The 22,228-nt window shown below is 35.2% G+C and overlaps 1 protein-coding gene across 1 annotated transcript in view; it reads right to left on the minus strand.

Annotated features, from left to right (window-relative positions):
• Positions 1–6,309: 6,309 nt before the first annotated feature.
• LOC109702225 (NXPE family member 2-like) overlaps positions 6,310–22,228 on the minus strand; it is a 35,903-nt gene continuing 19,984 nt past the window's right edge. Inside the window, exons 3-6 of the mRNA XM_074057454.1 lie at positions 13,629–14,362; positions 10,053–10,114; positions 8,201–8,416; positions 6,310–7,827 (exon numbers count right to left, since the gene is read on the minus strand). Coding sequence (XP_073913555.1) covers positions 7,292–7,827; positions 8,201–8,416; positions 10,053–10,114; positions 13,629–14,362 — 1,548 coding nt within the window. The 3' untranslated portion in view covers positions 6,310–7,291. The remainder of the gene's footprint in view (positions 7,828–8,200; positions 8,417–10,052; positions 10,115–13,628; positions 14,363–22,228) is intronic.

Here is a 22,228-nt window from a genome sequence, read left to right on the forward strand (position 1 = left end):
GTTATAGACACTGTTACAGATACTGACTCTGCTGTTTCTTTAAATAACTTTTAAACATAAAGTGATGAGCTCCTTTAACTGTAAATGTAGTGACTTTGTGCAATTAAGTAAAACAGAAAGCATAAAAAAGAAATACATCCACAAATGTCTGATAATTAAATTTTGTTAGATCCCTAATATATTTTCCCTTCAGGCACTATTTTTTTATGAAACGTCATTAAATAGTTTCTTCAGGAGAAAACATTTTACATGTACATTCTTCCCTTCACTTTTGGCAATAAAATCTAGCCACTGGGTGAACATATGATCTAGGCTTGATATTTGAAATAATCAATTTCCCCTGACAGATGTTATAGGTTCAACGTGGACCTGTGATCCAAACTGGGAAAACCAGCATCTTCTCTACTTTTATCTGTATATAGGTACTAAGAGAGGGTTCTATTACTTTGGAATCACAAACGACAACTTTTCAGCTGCAACAGGTAACGAATCTATGTGAAAGAGAAGCGAACAGAGAACTGCAGAGGTCGGAGTGGCCTGACAATGTCCTCCTTTAAGCATCTGGATACAACATCCCTTGATATTGCTCCCCATCCTTCTTAGCTAGTCTGAGGTAGATTTCTATCATTTTTATAAAAGTCTTATCATCTTCAGAAGACTAAAGCCATCAAAAGTTTTTATATAATCATTAGAAAAAGCACAGCCACCTTTCTACTCAAAGCAATTTACTTTTCTCCAGAGCAAGAGAAAGATAATGCCTTCTGGTACAAACTTGATGAATTTTATCAACAAAGGGAAATTAAACAGATTAGAATTATGAAACTCTCCTTCGACATTGCACTCATCACAGGGGGAAAAGGTATAACTCAACCCTTTGACAAGAAGTTTCTAAAGCCAACCAGAAGCTAATGACACACCTGGTTAATGTTAAATCAGAAGGAACTTTATCAAAATGCTCACGTCAAATGATACTCATATGCAAATATAATGTCAATAGCTTAAGAAATGAATGAAAATGTGTGTACTAGGACACATATATAGTAGGTTGAAATGATTGACATTTGGAGTATGAGTAAGATCTTGGCACCCATGCATGCAGCATGGGTTGAAGAGGTTGAAGCATTTGATGTCTTGTTGCATTCACTTGTCACTGAAAACTTACTCTGTACAAGAATTTTCATGTAAGTTATTTTGTGATCCATGGTGGTAACTGGAAAGGAGCATTGGGATCAGTCCTCCTAGAGCTGCAGCTAGATGTACAGCAAAATTCATGCCTGAATGCCAACTCGTATATTCCTTTGTTATCAGAAAAATCACTAGTTTTAAACAAAATATTTTCTAATGTTGAAAATAAAGAATTCAAATCATTAATAGGTACTAAGCAGCTAAAATTATTTCACTTCTATATGTTAGTCAAAGAAATAACATACATTTGACTTACACATTTAAGTCTATTTGCTGTAAAAGGCAAAGAACTCATACATAAAATCTCAGTTTTTATCGTAGGAAAAATATACAACCTTAAATGTGCCATCTTAACCATTTTGAGTGTGCGGTCTAATAGTATTAAATATATTAAAATTGTGAACAGATCTCAAACTCTTTCATCTTACAATGCTGAAACTCTACACCAACTAATTTACTAATTCCTTCTGCCCTTAGCCCTTGGTAACCATCTTTCTGTTTCTATGATTTTACTGATATAAATAATTCATATGAGTTCTTTTGAGATTGGCTTATTTTGCTTAGCATAATGTGCTCAAAGTTCATCCATGTATCCATGTGATTGCATGTTCTTGTTTTGTAAAAGTTGTATAATATCACACTATACCACATATTCTTTATTCATTCATCTGTTGATGGATAGTTGGTTTACTTCCACTTGGTATCTAATGTGAATAGTGCTGCAATGATGATGGGTATGTAATATCTCTATAATATCTTGCATTGAATTCTTCTGAATATATACCCTGAGTAGGATTGCTAGATCATAGGGTAGTCTTACCTATAAATTTTTAAGGAACCTCTGTATTGTTTTCCGTAACAGCCACACCATTTACATTCCTACCAACAGTGCACAGGACTCCACCATCTTCACATTCTCACCAACACTTGTTACTTTCTGTTCCTGTAATAGTAGCAGTCTTGGTGGGTGTGAGGTAATATCTCATGTGGTTTTCATTTGCATTTCCCTAATGATTGGTAATGTTGAGCATCTTTTCATATGTTCATGGGCCATTTGTATATCTTCTTTGGAGAAAAGTTTGCTAATTCCTTTGACCAATTTTTAATGTGGTTGCTATGGTTTTGATCTAGAATATCTCTTAAAGTCCCATGTGTTGAAAGCTTGGTCCCCAGACTGTGGCACTATTGGGAGGTGGAAGGATATTTAGGATATGAAGCCTAGTGGAAGGAAGTTAGGTCATTAAGGTCATGCCCTTGAAGAGGTTATTGGGACCTTCCTTGATTCTTTGTTTCCCAGATAGCATGAGGTAAGTAGCTTCCTCTACCATATGCTATCTGCCATGATGCACTACTTCACCATAGGCCCAAAGACAATGGGGTCAAGCAACCATGGACTGAAACTTCTGAAATTTCTGAATCAAAATAAATCTTTCCTCTTTCTAAACTGATTTATCTGAAATATTTGTTAGAATGACAGAAAGCTAACTAACTCACTGGTCATTTGTTTCATTGGTGGTGTTGAGTTACAGATGCTTTTTAGGTATTTTGGATAATAACTCCTCATCAGTTACAAGATTTACAATTACTTTTTTCATTTTATAGGTTTCCTTTTAACTGTGTTGATTCTTTCCTTTGCTACACCGTTGAAGTAGGTTTGAAATAAGGAAGTGTGAGGCCTCTTATTTTTTTCTTCTTTTTCAATATTGTTGTTAAGCTACATGGGATCCTTTGAGATTGCACATGAATTTTAGAATTTTTTTTCTGTTTCTGAAAAATGTTTCATTGAGGTTTTCGGTAGGAACTGCATTGAATCTGTTGATAGCTTAGGATATTATAACACTTGAACAATAATAAGTCTTCCAATTCATAAGCATGGGCTATCTTTCTGTTTATTTGTATGTTCTTTATTTAGCATTTAGAAACATTTTATAGTTTCAGTATGCAAGTTTTTCACCTCTTTGGTTAAGTTCATTCTTGGTCTATGAATGAGATTATTTTCTTTTTTTCTTCTTTCCTTCTTTCTTTCCTTCTTCCTTCTTTCTTTCTTTCTCTTTCCTTTCTTCCTTCCTTCCTTCTCCTTCTCCTTCTCTTCCTCCTCCTCCTCCTTCTTTTCTTTCTCTCTCTCCTTCCCTCCCTTCCCCTCTCTTTCTTTCTCCTGCCTTATTCTCCCATGTGCTGGGATTACAGGCATGTACCACCATGTCTGGTCAATATTCTTAATTTCCAACAACAGATCGGTCTTGTTGTTGTATAGAAATGCGACTCATTTTCGAATGGTGTTTTGCAGAATCTTTAAGGTTTTCTAAACATAAAACCATGTCATACCTGAACAGAGATAATTTTTTCTTTTCCAATGGTATGCCCACCTTCCTCACTTTTTCTCAATTGATTTCTCTTGATAGAACTTTGAGTACTGTGTATTGATAAAGGTATGTATATTTGCCTCATTCCTGATCTTACAGCAAAAGATTCTAGTTGTTCCTCACTGAATAAGATGCTAGCTGTGGGCTTTTCATATTGGCATTTATTATGTTGAGGTAGTTTTCACCTATTACAAGTTCATTAGATGTCTTTATTATGAGTAAAATGATGTTGAACTTTGTTAAATGGCTTTTGTGCATTGAGTAAAATGGATCATGTATTTTGTTTTCCTCTATTATATTAATGTGGTACCTTGCCCTGACTTTCATTTGTTGAATCATCTTCATATCCCAGATATGCTCATGGTGCATGGTTCTTTTCATATAAACTCAGTTGAATTGAATTTGCTAGTTGAATTTAGATTGCTCATAAACTTTGGAAAATTTTTTGCATCTGTGTTATCAGGAAAATGGGCGTGTCATTTTCTTGAAGTGTTCTTGTCTGGCTTTGGTGACAGGGTAATACTGGAATCATGAGATGAGTTTGGAGTGTGCTCCCTCTTCCTTTATTCTTTGCAATAGTTTAAGAAGACTGGTGTTGATGCTTCTTTAAATGTTTGGCAGAGTTCTCCATCTGGTCCTGGCCTTTTCTTTGTCAAGGGTTTTGATAAGTGTTCCAATGTCCTCCTACTTGTAAGTATGTTCAGTTTTTTTTATTTCTTCATGATTATGTCTTGGTAAGTTGTATATTTTCAGGAATTTATAAATTTCCTGTAAGTTACACAATTTGTTAATATGTAATTGTTCATAGTAGCCTCATAACCCTTTTTATTTCTGTGACATCAGTTGTAATTTCTTCTTTTCCTCTTGTAATGATAGATTTTGAGTCTTCCTTTTCTTAGTTTAGCTAATAGTTTATTCATTTATTTGATCTTTTCAAAATCTAACTTTTAAATTTGCTTTTTTTTCCTATTTTTTTTCTTACTCTTCATTTATCACTATCTTAATCTTCATTATTTCCTTCCTTCTGCTGACTTTAGGTTTAGTTGTTCTTTTTCTAGTTCCGTGAGGTGTAAATTAGCTGGTTGGCTTGCAATATTTTTCTTTTTTAATGTAGGCACTTACTGCTATAAACTTCCCTCTTGGTATTTCTTTCACTACATCCCATTAGTTTTGATATGTTGAGGTGTGTGTTTCATTTGTCTCCAGATAGCTTCTAAATTCTCTTGTGTTTTCTTCCCTGACCCACTGGTCGTTTAAGAGTGCAGTGTTTAATTTGCACATATTTGTGGATATTTTTTTCCTTCTACTATTGATTTCTAGTTTCGTTTCACTCCATTGTGCATAAATGGATTTTTGAAAGAGTCTTGATAATAACAGTAAAGAACATTTCTATGATTTCAAATAGCTTGCTGACATCTGTATGTTAATAACACAGTAAATAGCTGCTGTAACCTAAAGCTATCAGTTCAAGGACAAAACACTATGAAATATTTAGACCCCAGGATTTCTTTAAAAGGATGAAGGAGATAGCTTAAAAGTCAGGAGTTTAACACCAATATCTGATGACTATTTTTATCTACCATTAAAAATTATAAACTGTCACTAGATTTATTTCTAAACATATCCAGATGCTACAACAAAACATAAAAATACTGTCTAGAAAAGACTGCAAGCAAATATTGTGCTCTATGTATAGTAGCACTTGCTACATGTGGCTATTGAACTCTTGAAATGTGACTAGTGCCATTGAATAACTGACTTTAAATTTAATTTAACTTAAATTTAAATAGCTACATGTGACTATGGGTATTATATTGTACAGAATGACTCTAGAAGAAGAGAAGTAATAGTCCATAATTATTATGGGCTGATTTAAATGAAAGTATTCAATTTGTTGAGTGAGATATGGAGTGGAAGGCATGTTGTATAGTGATATAGACAAACTTGAGTGCATTTGAAGAATGGGGACTGCATCACACCACAACTGGATTGAAGGGATTTGAGGAGGTCTTAGTGTGAAGATGATAACTCACTTGAGTAATTAATGATGCGAAGGCTAGAAAAATAATTAAAATCATTTTAAATCTTCCTCTAGGCAGAATAAGAACCAATGGATGGCTCAATGCGAGGAATAAATAATCCTTTATACTGTGAGTCCCATATGGCCTAAGCTATATTACCTAACCATTGCACTGGTAAAATGGCTTTACAGTTTTACATCTTTCACTCAGAAACACAGTCCAAGCAGGAGAATGATCTATGGTAATAATATCCCAACTCTTAAAAGTCTTATTTGTGAAAGTGTGGATATTACTATGACAGGAGGAAGATGTAGAGACAAAGCTTATGAAGTCATTTGAGGTCCTCTGCAAGGGATCCCATACCATATTTTAGGGTCAGCAAGTAGTATGGTTTTAGGGTCCATACTTTGACATGACACTAAGTTGTTTTCTCTCAGTGAACTTGTGGATTTTGGATTGTGACCTATGAATTTTAATGGAATCTAGAGAACAACTGGATAACCAAATTTTAGGTGATTTTTTCTAAGCAAGAAGATATTATTATGGTCTCACTGCGTTTTCTCCCATAGATCACATTTTTCTCTAAACTTGAGTCAGTTAAGCTATGCATTTCTAGGTTGTATATTTTTTTAAATTATGGATGATGGTGATGATGACTTTTTATTATTTAGATATCAAGCTCAGCACTGGAGACTAATCTTTATTTTTTTATTGTTGTGCTGGGTGTACATTGTGGCGTTTACAAAAGTTCTTACAATATATCAAATGTATCATACTTGAATTCACCCCTCCATCATTCTCCTTTATCCCCCTTCCTCCATTCCTGGAATAGTTTCAACAGGACTCATTTTTCCATTTACATACCTGTGTACACAGTATTTGCACCAACTTCACCATCCTACACCCTTTCTCCACAGCCTCCCACTTGCTACTGGTACCTACCCTCCTCCCATAGGACCTGTTCTGCCTTCCTGCTCTCTGATTTTGGAGACAAGTCTTTAAATTTGGTTTCTTCTTCACAGTAGTATGATTCACAATGGCCAAAAGGTGAAATAACCAAATGTACATCAATAGATAAATAATAAACAGAATGTGGTAGGTACATACTAAGTAATAATATTTATTCTTTAAACAAAGGAAATTCTGATGCATGCTACAATATGGATGAACCTTAAAATCATTGTGCTAAATGAAATAAGCCAGACACAAAAGGACAAATACTTTATGATACCCAGAAGAGTCAAATACACAGTAACAAAAAAGTATGATGGAAGTTGCCAGGGGTTGGAGTAAGGGAGAATGGTAAGCTATTGCTTACCATTTGGGATGATAAAAAGGTTATGGAGATGGATCATTATGACAGTTGCACAACAATGTGAGTGTACTAATGCCACTGTATACTTTAAATGACTTGAATGGTAAATTTTACATTACATATATTTAACTATAATTTAAAATTTTTTTAAATTTGATTTCTTGTCAGGCAGGGTGGTGCACACCTGCAATTCCAGAACTCAGGAGGCTGAGGTGAGAGGATGATGAATTTAAGCCAGTCTGGGCCTTGCAGAGAGTTCCAGATCAGCCTAGAATACCTAGTGAAACACTGTCTCAAAAAAAAACCAAAAAACAAAAAACATGTTTCATACCTTGGATTACATTAACATCAGTATATGTGAGATTATCTAGGGAGAATGACTAGGACTAGTTTTCTGTATTTTTCCTCTAGCAAATGTAGTTTAAGAACATGTCAATCTGATTTCCAATAATAACATCAGATGGATGGACATTATAATTGTTATATGCAACTGTCATGTCCCAGGCATCAATAATACCCACATTGAGATCCATAAAAATGTCCCTTATGACAAGATTCTGTATATAACCATGAAAGTCACTAAATAGCTCTGTATTAAGATATAGCTCCCTGGTATTTTCAGTTTTAAGTATCACCTTGGTCTCTGGACTTCGCAAGAGTAGACGTTCAATGGCCTTTTTAACATTGATGGCCCTACGGATGAAAATGTCGATAGGGAAGGGTCTGAAGTGTTGGCCAATGGTAATGACAATTGCTGTGCCACTGTCTCCTGCCAACTGATCAATTTGCCGTGGGATGTAGTTTTCATCTTTCACCGAGAACAGCGTTTGGGTAACAAATGGATGGCTATGCTTTTTCCACTGAATTAAAATATGTCTTTCAGCATCCAGAAGAACATGTGTTTTAAAGACCCCGGTTCCATGATGATCAAAAACCTTTAAGGCTGATGGAAAACAAATCAATAAATTTTTTAACAAAACAAAGATGACATAATTTAATAATGTAACATCTGTAAAATTCTAACCAAGACCTACTCTACTTAGAGAATTGCTGCTTATTCAAGGCAGAGAAATTATCAGATGCATTAAAACCTTAATACAATTTTAAATCTCTTATCAGAGTATATAGAAAAATGTTAATATCAGTGATTATAAGTTAAAATTTAACATTTTATTAAAAGCCCAAAGCCAAAATTTGGCAAAATAAAATAATAATAATGAAACAAAGATCAGAAAAAGAAATCAAATAACTCTAATTATGATTTTTAAAACCTTCAAAAGCCAACTGTAATTTTAAGATAAAAATAAAATACATACTTTTCACAACTTTTGGTAAAAAGTAAATCCACTGACGCAGTGTTGAATCTCCCATGAGGTAAATAAGTTTTCTTTCCAAGCAGCCACGTATACCTTCTGTGGCATTGAACTTGATCTGCTGGCAAAATGTTGTAATCCACCTTCCTTCCAAAGTATAACCACTGGGGAAAGGAGTCTTCATTCCAGTCTGACATTTCTTTTTTATGTTTTCACTCTCTGGCAATAAAAATTCTCACAATAAGTAATTTGTATCATCACAAATTATTTTGGAAACACTTTTCTCATTTTTGCCCTTCTTTTTCCTCTCATCCTTTCACCCTCACTTTTCTATTTCTGCCTTCTTTTCATCCACAAATATTTATTTAATGCAATCATGTTAAATATTTATTTAATGCAATAAGAAGTTCTCACTGAATAGTTTTTCTTGGAGTGGGAATCTGTTTTCTGTTGTGCTTTCTCAATGTCTTCCTGGGATCCACCTTATCCCCAAGGCCACTCAACTGTGAGACAGCTAACAAAGAAGTGGATGACCATGATATAGCAGGGCTCGGTGGTAAACTGAATAGTTCACCAATGACATTGTCCTTGCCAAATTTTAAGTCTCCTTTCTTCAGCTCAAAGTATTTACCCATGAAAGAAGTTTGAACACATTTATCAAATGAGTGTAACAAATTATTTATTCTGTGTGGACCAAAATCATGTATCTAGCTAATTGAAAAAAATCTTAATTCTTAGTTATGTCTAGGGCTGAACATACTATTCTCAGTGTAGTCTGACTAGTGCAGAAAAAAGCAAGACCATGACTGTTTGTTCTGAATGCTTCACTATTAAAATAACCAAGTCTGTATTTACCAATTCATGTTGAGCTTTCACCCAGTAAGTTTCTGAGAAAATGTTTATATTTGTCACCAGAAAAGCACATCCTGAGTTTGAATTATAAGTTCAGGAAGTTATATCTATCCATAAAGAATTACATCAGATTTATTCCTGTCACTTCCCAACCCCCCCATGCCCCCCTACTCACCCTGGGGACACTGTCTTGTAAGAAGCTTCCTGAATTTCATTGAAATTACTGTCCAAACACAAGGGAAACAAAAAATGTATAATAAGGACTCAAGTTTCCTCAGGAGTGCAGGAGCGTTCTTTGGTGTAGAAGTTGGACATGGACGGTGGTTGACCAGACAGATGAGAGATCTGTCTTTTCCGTAGACTGTGAGCTTTAGTTCTGGGCTCATGATTTATTCATATCTATGTTCTCCACAGGGTTTAGCAGAGTTCTTTGCATGTACTAGATCCTCAGTAAACATTTGCAGAGTGCAATGAAAAAGAGGTAATAGGCAAATGTATACCTGCTAGCTGTTATAACGGAAGTCATTTTCTTTACCAAAATTCACTTTAATTCCAATGTAGCAGAAACATCATTTTATGAATTAGATGACTTTGTGCTGACCACTAAGTTTCATGTGGTAAAACTAATAAGATTCACAGAAATTGCTAGTTCATAGAACTTCAAATGACGTGGTTTGACTAAAAAAAGAAGTTAGAATCCACCTCACGTAACACCAGCAGCCAATTATTGGCTTTGGGTGATAAAATCTCAAGTTTAAATATAAATGGCATGTTTATTCTGAAAGAGGGAAGCTGAAATGAATGGTTTCCCTAGCCTTTATATCATACTCAGAATGAAAATTGGTTTAAATTTATGTGAAAATAATTTCCAAGAATAAAATCTCTTACTTAAAACCCAAGGTGGTTGACATACTTTGTTCCAGAAAATAAGACAAAATGGTCTCAAAATAAGACAGTTCTTTAAAATAAGTTGTGAGTACCGCCAAGAGCACACTAGACTTACTGTTACATGGTAAGACCTTGATGGAGCTCAAGTCCTTCATCATTTCAACCCCTATGTTGGACCTTCAAGAAATGAGAAAATAAGTTACCTAACATCTATCCAGCTATTCAAATAAGAATATATCCCTGGTTTAGATGGAATGAACCATGTTAACTCTCTGTAAATGCCTTCTTTAAATATTTTGAGACATTTAAGATATTCTGGGGAAGTAAATGAGTATTTTAGAACACTGTTTTCTGCTACTGGCATGGGATCTAGAGATCTAGAGTGTCACTTATCTTCCACCTGCCATCACTGAAAACTATCTTCTGTCTAGTCTATTATTTATCTCCCCATCCTTTCATTTTGCATTCTAAATTCTCCCACAAATTATCCTTTTCATCTTTGTCATCTGTAGTAATTCAGGTCTTCATCAAACTTCTGTTTTTGGTGGTACCAAGGGTTGAACTCAGAGCTTCACACTTGCTAGGCAGGTGCTCTACCACTTGAATCCTTCACCAGCGGTCATCAAATTTTGTTAGACTGGTGCTTTGCAATCTTGAGAATGCATCAGAATTACCTAGAGTACTTGTTACAAGTCAGATTGCTGAGCCTCACTCCCAGAATTTCTTATTCAATAGTTCTGGGGTAAGACTCAAGAACTTAGATTTTAATAAGCTCTGGGGTGAAGCTGAAGTCATTGGTGTAGGGCCATGATATTGTAACAAGAAGTTGCAATTATTATTACTGAGGGTCTCATTAGACCTTTCTTTGGCCCAAGATTAAAATTTATTCCAGATTATTATACTATCCTTCTGCTCCTTTGGTTTAGCCCAAACTATCTGCTGCCTGTTTTATTCTTTAGCACAAAATCTTTCCATGAATTTTCACCAACAGTCTACAGGAAAAGGATCAAACAGCATACTACCTCCTATGAATGTCTACTTCTCCAGCTTCATCTTCATCTATTCCTGACCTTCACAAGTTCTTAGGAGTTTACTTTCATGGTTTGTTACTTCCTTGAGAGTAAAAATCAGGCTGCTCTTCTTCACTGTAATGTTCCAAGTGCCTAGCCCAATAAGCACCACCTCAAGGTGATACCCCAACAATTAGGCTGGTGACTATATCTGTTCAAATCAAATTCATTCTATCAGAATGAAATCCATCTGGAGGAAGGTAGGATTTCCAGAGACAGAATTGCGGAAACCTTCAGAAAGACAAAAGGAAGATTGAAGAGGACTGGTTGAATCCCAGGAAAGGAGTTTTCAGATCAAGTGAGAATAACATCTGCCTCATAAAGGGTTACAGGGCTGGAGATCATAGAAGCCAAGCTGTCTGGAATGTGATGGCTGCCTGGAGAGTTGGGAGTCCTGGGAGAAATGCAAAGGCTCTCAAACAATGAGGTAGATTGGGATTCCAAGTATAACTCTGCAACTCATTAGACATGCAACTTTGGCTGGGAATTTAATGTGCCTGTACTTAAAATTTCCTCATCAGTAAAATGGGCAAAATCACAGTCACAGTATTTTCCTGAGGATTAAAGTCATAAAGGACTTTAACACAAAGCCTGACATATGGTAGGCACTCGACAAAATGATTTATTACTGAGGACCCTATCAGACCTACCTTTGGCACCAGATTAAAAATTTGTCTCAGTGGGAAATTTGAACCAAGCCAAACCTTTATTTTCCGTCATCTCTCCCAGATAATGTTGAAAAGAGACCAAGACGTGGTTACCTTGTAAATTTGTCTCCAAAGCCAAGCTTTAATGGTACATTAAAATTAGGATTAAAATACATATGATAGCAATAGTACATTCATTTTAGTGCTTCTTGGCTTTGTAATTGTGTGTGTATACTTCACATTTTATAAAATGGCCTGAAATATCAGACCATAGTAGAACCTAAGAGAATTGTGAGCTGTGTTACCTGTATTATGCCTCCTTATGCAGTAAAATTTATTTTTCTACCATGGTTATCCACAAAACCCTTAAAGAAAAAAAAAGAATTTTCTTGTTAAATGTTGAAGGCTTGAGTAGTTGTGGAGGTAGCATCACTGATTCTACAGCCAAGAATGGAAGAGAAGACCCTACTTGTTGTGCTGGGCCTGTGAGGCAAATTTGTGGCTCTCCACGGCTTCCTGACACACAATGGCCCCTGTTCATGGTTCCTGGAGCAACCCAGCATGCTCTTACTCAGGTCCTATTCCTTCTCTTGAGATTGGCATTTCTCCCCAACTCACATGGCCTGCTCCTTCACTTCATTCAGGTTGCTGCTCAAGACAGCCCTTATTTTATTGCTTATGAATGAAAAGTGTATTTGAAAAAGCCCAGCCTCTTTTGATTGAGCACGGGGAAAAGGGGTTTTTCCAAGAGGTGAAGTTGAGTTTGTGTAGAAGGGAAAAACTGTCAAGAAGACATAAAGAGAAAATGTTTTGTCTAACCTGACCATCCTTTTAAAACAGTATCCAACATCACATTCAAATCCCATACTCTGATGACTTTCTGCTATAAATCTATTTATTTGTTTGTTGTCTTTCCATCTCACTATACTGTTAACTCCCAACACCTAGAACTGTGTCTGGAATATCAAAAATACCAATTATAAACTGAATGAATGAATGTAAAAAAGTTGTTATATAGTTCTTGCTTCACAGAGCTTTAATGATGTAATTAGTATATTGGGATGGAAGTAAATGCAATGAAACAAGGAGCAGCACCTCATCCTGGGGTATGGAATGCATCCTGGAGGATATGATGTCTGAACCAAAGGCTATGAAATACCAGAGTTGGGAAAGAACATAGTCCACTTGTGAAATAAAAGGAGTTCTATTTGTCTAACAGAGAGTAAGTCAACATAGAGATGAGACAAGAGACAAGAATTAGGCAAGTCCTTGTAAACATATTTGAGTTTGAAATTCACCCTTAGAGCCATGGGGTCATATTAAGGGTTTTAAGAAAATAAAGGTTAAGAAATACATGTGTTTTAGAATCATTAGTCTAGGTGCAATGAAAAAAATAGATAAAAGAAACATGACTGAGAGCAGAGAAAGGAGCTCTGGAGATTGTCGGAATAACCTGACTGAAGAATGGTAACAGCTTACACAAGGATAAAGGCAACAGTATGAAACACAAATGACTGGGTTCAGAGAGAGTTGGAAGGTACATTATAGGATTTGATGATTCATTGGATTAAAGGGTAGAATAAACTGAGTGGTACTATTCACCTTTTTGACATAGCATCTATTAATAGTATGTACAATTACAATTCCATGGACCATATTATAAAATGACTGAATCTGAACGTATTATACATCATGAAAAAATAAATCTATACTGTATGAATCACTTTGCTGGCTACACTTTTTTTAGCAAAGAACTGACCTATTTGTGACCTGTGAACGTACAACCACCTGAGCTGATGCTGAAGAATGGAACTATTGATGTTGATATTGATGTTCAATTGATGTTGATAACTATTACTTATCAACAACAATTGATATGATAAGACCATTTGCCTAGGCAAAGCTATTAGACAGAGCTTGGTTGATCCAAAGTCTACCTCTACATATGCCTTATTGTATTTGAAGGATGGTTACCTGTGGAAAAGACTCCATTCTTCCCTGCTAAGATAGGAAATGTCCTTGTTTCTGGAATTCACGTGGGTGAGTGCAGCACAGGGAACACGTGGAGGCCTCACGCAGTAGAAAGCTTCTTGGTCACGAGCATCAAGATACTGGCACAGCTCAGCACTTGTGTTTGGGCTCAGGCCACATTCAGTGAAGACTTGGGAGGTGCCATTAGCAAATTTACCTAGGAACATAATTCTATCATAGCCTCGGTTCCTTGCCCTCCAGAGAGCAGACGCCCCTTCACTGGGGTGGGTGAGTAGGACAGAAAGGGAGACCTGACCCTCCCAGAACAGAGTGAAACTGACAAGGTAGGTGCCATTGTTGAAGTCTGTCACCTTTCCCGAAGCTCCTGCCTTCAGGGCTGGGGAGTACATCCTAGCCCTTAGGAAGTTCCCACCATATTCCTTCCTGTGGCCCAGGTGGTCCCTCGCCTCCAGCAGGATGTCCAGCTGGTCCCCCCTGCAGTATGTGTCTTGAGGGTTGAGGATGGTGGCTGTGCTGTGTTTGGTGCTTGTGGTGGTGTTTATGTGGGTGAAGGGTCTGGGTGGGATCAGCCGGTCTAGTTTCTCCATGATCTCCCTGACTCTCAGCTCAGTCTCTGTTGGTGAAACTGCTGGGTTCAGAGGCGCTTCAGAGGGTGAGAACTTTTTGAAGATGCTCCATTGATTCAGGTCAATAGGGTTTCTCAAGTGGTTCAAGTACTGAAGTATTGGGGGAAAATGGATATATCTATTACTAGCAGATAAGAGGGTTTTCTTTTTAAATATAAATTATTATGATTCATTCTATATCTTTTAGTGTGCTGAAATTAAGTATTAGAAAGCAATTCTAAATCATTTTCATTTATGGAATTACAGAAATTGACTTCCATGATGGTTTCTTTTGGAAGTCATTGGCTTAACAATTAACTAGATATAATAAATATATTATTTCATTATTGAATTTTAATATTTCCCTTTCTCATCCCCTCACTTATCTTTATAACAATCATATAACCATATCATACGAATGTGGAAAACAGAGCAAATATTTTCAAGTATGATCTTACCCAAGTTTGGCTGCCTTTATAGTACCGTATTTTATTTTATTAAGTCTACTCATTTCCTTCCACGTGTATAATTTACCCAGTTGTAGTCATTCTAAATATTTTGTCTTAACATTTTTGCAACTAATATATCATGCATGGTAAGATTTAAATGTTGTTACATAATTTTGATAATCGTTATTTTTACCAATTACATAATATTCCATCAAGAAAATGTAACAGGAAGGGCATGGTGGAACACTTACCATGATCTCAGATAAGTAGGTGAGTGCTTAGATAAGCAGTGATGTAATAGGATAGTGGTCTGAGGCTGGCCGGGGCAAAAAAGTGTGAGATGCTCTCCGAAAATAACTAAATCAAGAAAAGGTTGGGGACTTGGCTCAAGTGATAGAGTGTACAGGACCCTGAGTTCAAATCCCAGTACCAACACACACAAACACACAAAAAGAAAATGTAACATGTGTGAAGCCTGATATATAGACACAATTGGATTATATCTATTTGTTTTCATTTTATGTAACACTTGGATATTTTCTAACTTTCATATACAGGATTACTTCTTCATGATTGACTCCTAGGTATGAAATTACCAAACCACATATTTTTGAAATAAATATCAACCAGCCAAAGAAGGTAGTATTTTTATTCATCTTGACTGTCAAATATATTCTAAAGGTAACATTTTACTCGCCACCAGCAATATGTAAGACTACTCCTTACACTACTCCTGTGTCACCTTGGTTATGGTAGCAAACCAAGTTCAAGTGTGATAAATCATATTGATGTTAGTGCTAAAGTACTGAAAGAAATATTTAATCAAATGAAATCTTTTTTTTTACCTGACAATAAATGCCTTCATATGCACCTGGACAATGAAGCAATTGGAGGAAATGTTGCCAATTTAAAATCAGTCCTAAAAAACTAGCTAGCATTTGTTGCCCTTAATGCAGAGAAACTAAAGCAGATACCTTAAAAGCAACTGAGGCCAATAGGAAAAGGGGACCAGGTACTAGAGAAAAGGTTAGATCAAAAAGAATTAACCTAGAAGGTAACACACATGCACAGGAAATTAAAGTGAGTCAACTCCCTGTATAGCTATCCTTATCTCAACCAGCAAAACCCCTTGTTCCTTCCTATTATTGCTTATACTCTCTCTACAACAAAATTAGAGATAAGGGCAAAATAGTTTCTGCTGGGTATTGAGGGGGGGGAGCGGGAGGAGGTGGAGTGGGTGGTAAGGGAGGGGGTAGGGGCAGGGGGGAGAAATGAACCAAGCCTTGTATGCACATATGAATAATAAAAGAAAAATGAAAAAAATAAAATAAAATCAGTTCGGTTCCCTGGAGTCTCCCATGCCCATAGAAGCTAGTGGGTCTCTTTGTCAACAGATGAAAATGACACAGGAGGAAGCCAAGGTTGAAAATATACCCATTCATACATTGATTTGTTTAACTTTTGCTTTGTTTTGTTATCAAAAATCACTATTTGACACTTGTACAGAAAAGTTTGAAGTCCAAATATGCTACTTCCTCTGTTATAATTTTTTCCAAAGATTCTTTGGAACCAGATAATTATATCAAAATGATTATATAACATCATGTGTATCCTAGTCTGATAATCAAACAGTTGCTTGGATGAAAGATTCATGCAAAATTCACTTTCTGGTTGATGACTTCAGATAGCTGCATACTCACCTAGAGAAATAAATTGTCCTTAGATGTCTCTGTTGACTAACTCTCCCTTAAAAATTCATCAATTTCAATATTTTTGCTTAAATTATAGAATATTTAAAAAATACTTGCAAATTTGACAAATGAAGCTTACTATTATATTAAATTGTATTTATTCTAATATTAATGTGTTTCAACTTTATTTTTCTTCAAATACTCATTTTATTAATGTATTTTATCTTCTGAGTTGTCTATTTCTTGCATTTAATTTTTATTTGGATTTTAATTTTTTATTTCTCAGTTGATATTAGATTATCATGTAATAGGCAGTTTTGCAGAAAATATTTTTATAACTATTGCTTGACATTTTTAGAAGTAGTTACTATTTGTAGTTGAAGCACTGAAAACTTCTTTGTGATTTACTTCTCTTGCTTATAACTGTAAACTGTTCTCCACACTTTTAATTTCCTAATATTCATTTCCATTTCCCCATATTTTCTATGATTGGATTACCAATATTTTATCTTTTTGCTACCTAGAACCAGTCAAATATATATAAATGGTCTACTCTACTGGCTACTATGATAAAGATACTTTGATATTTTTATTGATCCTAATGATAATTATTACTAATTACAAAAGGGAGACACACCAATGTTATTGTAAGTGGTATGATTATAATCTTAGAAAATCCAATCTGGAGAGAGTAAACACATGCTAATTTACTGTACAACAAAATGAGTAACTTAACAGATATATAAAGACTCCATGCATACATAAAAAAGATCCCAAGAAATTTGCCTAGGGCAGTAAAGAATGCTCCATACAGAGGGAGATGGGGATTTATTACTTCAGGGTTACAGAGTTTCTGTTTGAAGTCATAATGGTTTTATAAAATATTTGTTTTTTAATTGATAAAACTTGTATACTTCTACCCTGTATTTATGGTGTAAAATGTGATGTTCTGGTGTATGTACATACTGTGGTATAATTACACAAGCCAATTAACATATCAGTCATGTCACATAATTATTCTTTGCGTGAGAACTTTTAAAATCAACTCCTTTAACAATTATCAAGTATACAAGGCATTGTTATGAACTATAATCAACAGATCTCCAGAATTTACCCATCCTGCCTAACTGGAGCCTGTCCCCCGGAGACCAAAATCTTCCCATCCCCCTCAACATCCTGTCTCCATTCTACTTTTGCTTCTGAGCTCAACTTCTTTAGATTCCACTTATAAGTGAGATCATGCAGTATTTGTCTTTCTCAGTCTGGCTTATTTCACTTAACGTGTCCTTCACTTTCATCCATGTTGACACAAATGGCAGGATTTCCTTTTTTAAAGGTATTTTCTTTGTTCATTCCTTTTTGGTGAATGTTTAGTTCAGTTTGATGACTATTATGAATTCTGCTGTGAATAATACTGCAAAAACAAAGGAATGAGGGTATCTTCTAAATATACCTATTCCATTTGCCTTTGGATATATATCCAGAAGTGTAATAGTTGATCTATTTTAAAGGAATCTCCATGCTATTTTTACATAGTGACTGGACTAACTTATATTCTCACCAACAGCCCACAAGGTTCCCTTTTCTCCCCATTTTCACCAACACTTATCTTTAGTCTTTTTGGTAATTGACATTCTGACAAATGTAAGGTGATTATCTTGTGGCTTTAATTTGCATTTCTCTGAAGATTAGTGAAGTTGAGGGCTTTTATATACCTTTTGGATATTTATACATCTTCTTCTAAAAAGTATCTATTCAAATTCTCTTCCCATTTTCTTTTTTTGATAGTAGGTACTGGGTTTTGAACTCAGGGCTACATGCTTGCTAGGCAGACATTCTACCACTTGAGCCATTCCACCAGTCCTGTTTTGTGTTGGGTATTTTTCAAGATAAGAGTCTTGAGAACTATTTGCCCAGGCTGGCTTTGAATTGCAATCCTCCTGATCTCTGCCTCCTGAGTAGCTAAGATTATAGGCATGAGTCACCAGTGCAAAGTTCTGCCCATTTTCTATTATTTTTTGCATAGAGATTTGAATTTCTTATATATTTTGGTTATTAACTCCTTATACAGTGTATGGTTTGCAAATGTTTTTCCATAGGTTGTCCTATCACTCTGTTGATTGTTTCCTTAGCTGTATAGGGATTTTTGGTACAATCCTATTGGTCTTATTTTTGCTTTTATTTCTTGTCTGTTTGAACTCATATAAAAAAATCTTTGCCAAAACTAATGTCAAGAAACTTCCCTCATGTTTTCTTCCAGTATTTCACAGTTTCAGATATTACTTTTAAATCTTTAATCCATTTTGAGTTGATTTTCAAATATGATATGAAATGGTCCACTTACATTTTTATCCTATGGGTTTCCAGTTTGCAAAATGTCTTTTATTAAAAAGATTATTCTTTCACCACTTTATGTTCATGACATTTTTGTGAAAAGATCAGTCAACCATAAATGCACATATTTATTTCTAGGCTCTCTGTTCTGTTTCATTGGTCTGTACATCTGTCTCAGGCCCTACCAGGCTATTTTGATTGCTATATTTTCTTGTCTTTTACTCAGGGCCTCACACATGGTAGGCAGGTGCTCTACAACTTGAGTCATTTTGCCAGTTCTTCATTACTATATTTTATAGTAGATTTTCAGATCAGGTATTCTAATGCTTCCAGATTTCATATTTTTGTTATTCAGGATCTTTTATAATTCCATACAAGTTTTAGAGTTTTAAAAATATTTCTATGAAAAATGTCATTGGAATTCTGATAAGGATCACATTGACTCTGTAGATTGTTTTGGGTCATATGGACATTTTAACAATATTAGTTCTAGTCCATGAACATAGTATATCTTTCTATTTCTCATGAAAAGATATTGAATTTTGTCACGTTTTTTCTGCATCTATGGAGATAATCATCCAGGTTTTGTCTCTCTTCTTGTTAATATGTCACATGTTTTTATTGATTGTGTACATTGAACCATGTTTATATGTGTGGAATAAATCATAAAGGATCATGGCAAATCATCCTTTTAATGTGAAGTTGAGTCTAGTTAGGTAGTGTTTTGTTGAAGGCAAACAATATCAGGGATATTGACCTATAGTTATCTTTTTTTGTGTCATTGTCAAATTTTGGTATGAGGGTAATGCTGGCTTTATAAAAATGTGCTTCAAAATATTCCCTATTTTTCAGCTTTTTGAAAGAATTTGAAAATTGGTGTTTGTTCTTCAAATGTTTGGTAGAATCCAGTATAAAGTCCGTCAGATCCTGGGATTTTCTTGATGAGAGTTTTTTTATTGCTGATCTGTTTTTGTTATTGCTCTAATCAGATTTTCTATTTCTTTATAATTCAAACTTGGAAGGTTGTATGTGTCTAGGAAATTATTCTTATAGCTTGCTCAATTCCTTGGTAAATAATTATTCATACTAGCTATTCATGATCTTTTGTATTTATGTAGTATTAGTTGTCATGTCTTCTTTTTCATTTCCTTTTTTTTTTAATTTGATAAGACTGGGATTTGAACTCAGGGCTGCACACTTGCAAAACAGGTGCTCTCCACTTGAGCAACAACTCCAGTCCATTTTGTTCTGGGTTTTTAGAGATGGGGTCTCACGAGCTATTTGCCCATTTTTTATTTGAGTTCTCTCTCTGTTTTAGTTAGTCTAGTTAATGATTCATCAATTTTTTTTATCTTTTCAAAAAATAGTTTTGTTGTTCTTTTCTATTGTTTTTCTAGTCATCAGAAATGAGTGAAACACAGACTAGAAAAACAACAAAAAGGGCAGCAAAACTAGGAGCTAAATGTAATCACAAGTGTCTTCAAGGGTTGGGGGTGTGGCTCAAGAAAAGATGGAAGCAGAAAATGGAGAACCAGAGATAGAAGCATAGGAAGAACATAGCCCAATGTTTCTGACTTTGAAGATAAAAGAGTCATGGAAAACACATTGTAGAAGCTAGAAAGGACCAGAAAATAAATTTTCCCCATAGCCTCCTCCAGAAGAGAATGCACCCTGCCTGTATCTTAATTTCAATCCAACAAGATCTATTCTGCCATTTTGACTCTAGAAATGAAATATTGTAAATTTTTACTGTTTAAGACACCAAATTCATGGTAATTTGTTATAGCAACAATAGAAAACAAATATAGTTATAATAGTTGTTTATAACAGGGTTTTATAATTCCAACAACTATGTTATCTCAGGTTGGTGATGATAATTTGTCTTGGAAGTTATGATTTTCCTGGTTTTTCATAGGCTGAATAGTTCTAGATCATATCCTAGACATTCTAAATATTATAAAATTCTGGGTCTTGTTTAAACCTTAAGGATAATGTTGATTAAAAAACAAAAATTAAAACAGCATTTGATTTAGTTAGATTAAGTCCACAAGTTCTAACCCACCTCCTCAGGGATCTGCTTATAGGTCTGTTCAGTTCCCAAAGTCTTAGCTGTGCTATTTGAATCTATTCTATGTGTGTAATATTCAGTGGTGATCTGGGAACTGGACAGCGGCTCCACCTGTAGTTTAATTCTGAAAGTCTTTGGTATACTGTTTCAGGTAAGATCCACACATGATCACCTCAGAGTTGAGCCCAGGAGTTCATTCACCATGCTGTGGGATAACTCTTTTGAGCTTCACCTTCTCTACAATCTTCCCAAACCTTTCCTGTTCTCTGGTATCCCCATTTTGGGACTTTTAGCCAAAAATATGGGACAGGAAGGTTTCCCAGCCTGAGTAAGAACCCTAACATAGCTCTGTAGCACAGGAATATTTGAACAAGGCCTGAACACTACTTTCTAAACTATGTAGAGAAATGTTGTTTGGATAAGGTTTGGTATAAAAATTAGGGTTATAAACTTTGATAAAAGAGGAAAAGAATTAAATATTTTATTCTAAGATAATTGTATATTCACATACAGTTGTCAAAAATAATATAAAAATCCATGTTCCTTCTTTCTCATCCCCACTTAGTTCCTGGAAATCACTTACCTATTCATGTCTATGATTTTGCCATGTCAAGAATATTACATAATGGTGTCACACAGTATATGAGCCATAAATATGAGCATGTAAAAACAAAATTTGCATCATTCCCTTAAAAATAAGTACAGAAGGGAGAAATTCTCTTTAAAAGTAGTAACATGACCAGAATAAGCGTTTGATGTTCAATTTCTTTTTTTTTTTTTTTTTGCAGTACTGTTGATCTAAGCCAGGGCCTTGCACTTGCTAAGCAAGTGTTCTACAATTAAGCCATGCATCCAGCCCTATTGTTACTTCTTTGTTCTTGAGATAGGGTCTAACTAACTTTGCTCAGCCTTGCCTTGAATTCACAATCCTCCTTCCTCCACCTCCGGAGTAGCTAGGATTACTACTCATGGTATGTGTTGCCATGCCTGGTTCAATTTGACTCTTAGCCCATTTGTGTCATTCCGTTCACAACCTATTTCATACAAAAATGTGCATGCAGGCACACACACACAAGGATTGCTATACTTAATGTTTGTGCCTCCCTCAATTCATAATCTCTAACCCCAATGGAATGGTTTTAAGAGGTAGATGCTTTTGGGAGATGAAGCCCTCATGAATGAGACTGTTGATATTGCAAAAAAAGCTGCAGAGTAACAAAAAAAAAAATCTCAGAGAGCTCATTTTCCCTTTCTACCAAATAAATACACAGTAAGATGACCATATATGAACCAGGAATCAGGCTTTCAGCACACATTGCATCTGCCAGTGTTTTGACTGTCCCAGTTTCCAGAAATATGAGAAATAAATTTCTATCTGCAATTTATCCAGTCTTTAGTCCTCTTTCATAGCAGCCCAAACAATGACTTTATACAC

The sequence above is a fragment of the Castor canadensis genome, chromosome 2, assembly GCF_047511655.1.
Source record: "Castor canadensis chromosome 2, mCasCan1.hap1v2, whole genome shotgun sequence".
NCBI lineage: Eukaryota > Metazoa > Chordata > Mammalia > Rodentia > Castoridae > Castor > Castor canadensis.